The following is a 5447-nucleotide window of genomic DNA, read 5'->3' on the forward strand; positions in this document are numbered from 1 at the left end:
CTCACACTCTACTCCAGGTGTTCTCACTGTACTAGATGTTTACACGTGCTTTACTCAGGGTTTACTCACACATGACTCCAGGTTTACTCACACAATATTCCGACATCGCTCACTCTTGTATCCAGGTTTACAAACAGTTTAGTCAGGTTTCTTCACACTTGACTTCAGCTTTACACAAAATTTTCTCTGGGCTTACTTGCACTTTACTTCAGATTTACTCAGACCTTACTCGAGGTTTGCTGACTCACTACTCTGAGTGTACTCACACTTTACTCCGGGTTTACACACAGTTTATCACTGAATCATAGATTCATAGATTGGCCTGGCTTGAAAAGGACCACAGTGATCATCCAGTTTCAACCCCACTGCCACGGGCAGGGTCACCAACCACCAGACCAGGCTGTCCAGAGTCACATCCATCCCAGCCTTGAATGCCTCCAGGGATGGGGCATCCACAGCCTCCTTGGACAACCAATCCCTGTGCTTCACCCTCTGACTGAAAAAGGCCACAATGAGGTCTGCCTGCAGCCTTCTCTTCTCCAAGCTAAACAAGCCCAGCTCCCTCAACCTTTCCACGTAGGAGAGATGCCCCAGCACTCCTTGAGGGACACTGCTTGTGACCACCTCCACCGTGACCCAGAACCGTTGATCACAACCTGTTAGCTGCATCCATTTCACGGTTTTATACTTCTGTTATTGGTATTATACATCATAATGTCGTGTAAAGCACGGGTAATTAAAGAGCTAATATTCCAGTTCACTGGACCGGCAACTTTACAGATACCTGGTTCTCAGAAGAGAAGAAGAGCTGCATATCCCGGGGTATTTCACGGTCAGAGAGGAAGATAAGCCATAAAATAAAATAGAATATCAGTCAAATGTGTTGTGGGTTAGGTGTTCCAAAGTATGCAGGAAAAAAAAAGAAAGGGGAAAAAAAAAAAAAAAAAAAAGCCTGCATTTGATATGTAGCTACTAACACTCACAACTTATTGTCATTGGGTTTTAAGCAAGGGAAAAATAAAGCACTTTTATGCCTCAAACCAGGAATTGTTGAGATGTGTTTTCTCCCCCATCCTTTTGAGGAGGGACAGTGACAGAGGAGCACAGGGGGCACCTGGGAGCCTGGCAAGGTGAGCACAGCACAGCTGGGTGCTGAGTTCTAGGGTGATTTTGGGATCCCAGCCCTGCAGCATGAGGCTCCGTGTGCCTACCCCTCTGCAGGACAGCCTGGCCCCACCGCCCCACAGGTAGCCCCCGGCAGCTCAGTGCAGGCACTTTGTGGGGCAGCATTCGTGCAGTGGTACAGAGATGTGCCCCCAACACAGCCCCTCATATCATGTCTTCCTTCTCACAACACATACTTCCTCCTCTTTAGCTCATCTTCCTCTTCATCACAGTATACCTTGGCTCACCTTTTAGCTCTTTTCCCCCAGTTTGGCAAATTTCCACTGCTAGATTTGCCACAATCAGCAACTTTCTGTCTTGGTGCAGTATAACTGCGAACAGTTCATACCAAACTCAAGAACAAGTCCTTGCACCAGGTGGAGGCAAAAAAAGTGATTTCAGTGCTTCTGTGAAACAGGATTGTTGAAAAAAACAGGGCTGTTCACACACCAATCAAAACTAAACTGGGAAGATTTAATATGAGCACACACTGATTCTATTTGCTAATGTAATATATTGATCCTTTTACTAATACTTTGATCCCGTTTGCTAATCAAACCTATATCAGCCCCATGGTCCTCGCATCTCATTTGCCTGCAGATATGGAGATGGAACACAGAGGCTGTGAGAATGTCAGCACTGACCCAGAGTTCCTATGGGCTCCAGGAGAAAGAGAGCAGGGTGATGCCTCAGTACAAGTATAAGGAAGCCAAACATATGTATAGGAACATGATAACCATTAATGATAATTACACACACACATATATTTATGAACAGCAAAGAAAAATGAAGCTATTAACATAAATCTGTATTATAATCTGTAAGAAACTTAATATAGGTGTGTTATGGGACACACTGGTAGTCATTTGTTGAGACAGATGTGAAGTTTATGCCTGTTGAAATGTGACCATGACATCATTTTCCTCACTGCATTCTTGAGCACCTGGTTCCTCATGCTGTAAATGAGAGGATTCACTGCTGGAGGCACCACTGAGTACAGAAATGACACCACCAGGTCCAGGGATGGGGATGATAGAGTCGAGGGCTTCAGATAGGCAAATGTGGCAGTGCTGACAAAGAGGGAGACCACAGCCAGGTGAGGGAGGCATGTGGAGAAGGCTTTGTGCCGTCCCTGCTCAGAGGGCATCCTCAGCACGGCCCGGAAGATCTGCACATAGGACACAACAATGAAAAGAAAGCACCAAAATAGCACAAAAATACCAAACACAAGAAGCCCTAGTTTCCTCAGGAAGAAGCGTGAGCAGGAAAGCTTGAGGATCTGAGGGATTTCACAGAAGAACTGGTCCAAAACATTCTTATGACAGAGAGGCAGTGAAAATGTATTTGTAGTTTGCATCCCAGCGTATAGAACCCCAGTGCCCCAGGCAGCTGCTGCCATGCTGGCACAAGCTCTGCTGTCCATCAAGGTCCCGTAGTGCAGGGGCTTGCAGATGGCAACGTAGCGGTCATAGGACATGATGGTGAGAATGCAATACTCTGCCGATATCAGGAAGACAAACAGAAAGGTCTGTGTAGCACATCCAGCATAGGAGATGTGCCTAGTGCCCCAGAGGGCATTGGCCATGGCTTTGGGGAGAGTGGTGGAGATGCAGCCCAGGTCGAGGAGGGCGAGGTTGAGGAGGAAGAAGTACATGGGGGTGTGCAGATGGGAGTCGAAGGCTACAGCTGTGCTGATGAGGCCGTTGCCCAGGAGGGCAGCCAGGTAGATGCCCAGCAAGAGCCAGAAGTGCAGGATCTGCAGCTGCCGCGTGTCTGCCAACGCCAGCAGGAGGAACTCACTGATGGAGCTGCTGTTGGGCATGTGGAACTTCTGGGCATGGAGATCTGTCCAAGAAGTACAAAATTCAGTGACAATGAATTTCTGTGTGGAAAGTGTGCATTCAGCTCCGTGATTTGAGATACATTTCATGAGGTTGAGTTTGCCAGGAGTTATTCTGCCCTTTGTCTCTGAAGGAAGCAGTTTTGTCCCTGTGGGTACATGGGAATGTAGTGGTGTTGTGGGGACAGATTTTCTTTCCAGAATGCGTCAGATGAAATCACTTCTAATGCAGAAGTACTTTTTAGCATCTGCACAATTTATGCCAGAAATGTGTGGGAAGCAAATAGAAGTTTTAATGTTAGGTTTTTTGTTTTTTTTTTTCATACGAATACTCATAGTACTCATGATGCCCAAGGAGTTTTTGCCTAAATAAGAAATCCTGAGCACTTCTGCTGCACTCAGCATAGAAGGCTGTGAGTGAAAGTTGAGAGGCAAAGGGATTCACCTCTGCTTACTGCAGGGTAAGGGGAGGTGGTTGGACTTGCTTCCAACTGCTTTGAGTTTGTAAATTTTGAAGATGGAAGATGATTGCACTTCTGTGTTACATATAAAGAAGCCAGATCCTGCTGAGAGAACAAGAATGCACTGCCCATAACAAATATTCACCGTTTCTCCAGGGATCTGAGCAAGGTTTCATCATCACACTCTTGCAAAGGATTCCTACCAGTCATTTCATCAACAACACAGCATTTCCTTGCACATAGCCCTTCTCTGCTTCACCCCTGGTCTTGGCTCTCCAGGCTATAGGAAAGATTTGCATCCTTAAGGCCAGCTCACAGTTATGAAGGACACATCAGGGAGATGGCATCTCAAATAAGGCAAAGCTAACTCCTTCCCAGCCTCACAGACTGCGTTGCCCACAGTCCGAGGCAGTCACTTTCAGGCCCTGTGGACTGCAGAGGGTGATGGGCATGTGCCTAGGGAGATGCTCTGCTCTGCTCTCTGGAGCTCTGTCTGCACAGGAGGTGATTCATGCATCGGACATGATGATCATGAGGACAGAGATGTTTCTGGGTGGAAGTTTCCTATGAGGAAAGTGTCGGCACTTCAGGATTATCAGTTGATGTGCTCAAAATTGACAAATGATTTACCCTTCCATAGAAGCAGGAGAGAGAAAAGTTGGCCTAAAATTCCCGCTTTTGTTATCCTTATACAAAGGTCCCTGGCAGTGCCCTGTGGTGCACTCTATCTGTGATCCCCCTGCCCCAGGCAGCAGCTGTGGCAGCAGAAGGCCCCTGCCCTGCCCTGCCCTGCCCTGCCCTGCCCTGCCGGGGGGCTCCATCCCCCCACACGTCTCCCCACAGTGCCCTGGGCAGCTCCCCAGGCAGGCTGAGTGCTAAGTGCGGAGTGCTGAGCCTGGCAGGCGGCAGAGTCCCTGCCCCGGCACACAGCTCCTGGGGCACAGCAGGGACCTGCTCTGCAGGACAGCCCTGGGCACCCGGCTGCAGCCCCGGCTGCACAGCCTGCAGCCGTCCTGGGACACGCAGCCCTCAGGGCTGTGCTCTGATGCTGCAGCACAGAAGCTTTCAGCTGGAGCAGGTCTTTTTCCATGATCAAGAAACAGTTTATGCAGCCTGACCTGTACTGGGATGTCCCAGATTTAGTGATCCCTCCAGGAAAAGCAGCTGCATTACCTTCAGTGAGAGTCTTACCTTGTCAAGGGCTGTGAGCAATGCTCCTTTAGTGAGTTTGCAGCCTAACGTGTCACACAGCCTGTAAGGTCTCCTTCTTCTGTCCCTGTCACCTGCAGATCATGCCCCCAGCCCTGCTGCGTGCTGCACTGGAGCTGCTCCTGGGCACAGTTGTCTCTCTGCGGTGCTGCCCATTTGTAGGACCTCCCTTTGTTCCAGGAGCCCAGCACAGCTCAGCAGCAGATAATGTGATTTCCTTCTCTCTGTGGAGATATCCATGGCCCTCCTGAACTGAGAGCTCCTCCAACTCAACAGGGTCATCACTATAGAACGTACTTCAAAGTCAGCTCAACTAACCAACACATCCACTGGATTACAGAAACACAGTTGTTCCTGCAAGAAGAAATTTGATCATGAGAGAAACAAATGGCAAATCTGGAAATCCTCCATTCATGACTTGTAAATGCAGTCATAAGATTACAGAATCATAGAAAGGCTTTGGCTGGAGGGGACTTTGAAGATCACCTACTTCCAAGCCCCCAGCCATGGACCGGGTTGCCAACAACCAGATCAGACTGTCCAGCATCCAATCCATCCTGATCTTGAATGCATGCAGGGATGGATCATCCACAGTCTCTTTGGGCAACATTTTCCAGTGCCTGTGTGTAAGAAGTTTCTTTCTAACACAATTTAAAAGCCATTTCAATTTGTCCAATTACTATCAGGCCATCACATCCTTAGCCTAAAATTAGGCAACTCATCAGCTGATGGAAACCCTGGGGCTGAAGTGGGATTCTGTCCTTCACAGAACC

The 5447-nt window shown here is 48.4% G+C and overlaps 1 protein-coding gene across 1 annotated transcript; it reads right to left on the bottom strand.

The window, feature by feature from the left end:
- Positions 1-1750: 1750 nt before the first annotated feature.
- On the bottom strand, positions 1751-3324 carry LOC149912130 (olfactory receptor 14J1-like). Its single transcript, XM_090132750.1, has one exon. The coding sequence runs from the start codon at positions 3092-3094 to the stop codon at positions 2027-2029; it is 1068 nt and encodes a 355-aa protein (XP_089988876.1). The 5' UTR covers positions 3095-3324; the 3' UTR covers positions 1751-2026.
- Positions 3325-5447: the final 2123 nt, after the last annotated feature.

This window comes from Phasianus colchicus, unplaced genomic scaffold, assembly GCF_987193195.1.
Source record: "Phasianus colchicus unplaced genomic scaffold, bPhaCol1.hap1.1 HAP1_SCAFFOLD_43, whole genome shotgun sequence".
Classification (NCBI taxonomy): Eukaryota; Metazoa; Chordata; class Aves; order Galliformes; family Phasianidae; genus Phasianus; species Phasianus colchicus.

What these genes read in the sequence shown, in the direction of transcription:
- LOC149912130 (XM_090132750.1), bottom strand. Translation starts at nt 3,094, where the DNA reads ATGAAATGTATCTCAAATCACGGAGCTGAATGCACACTTTCCACACAG.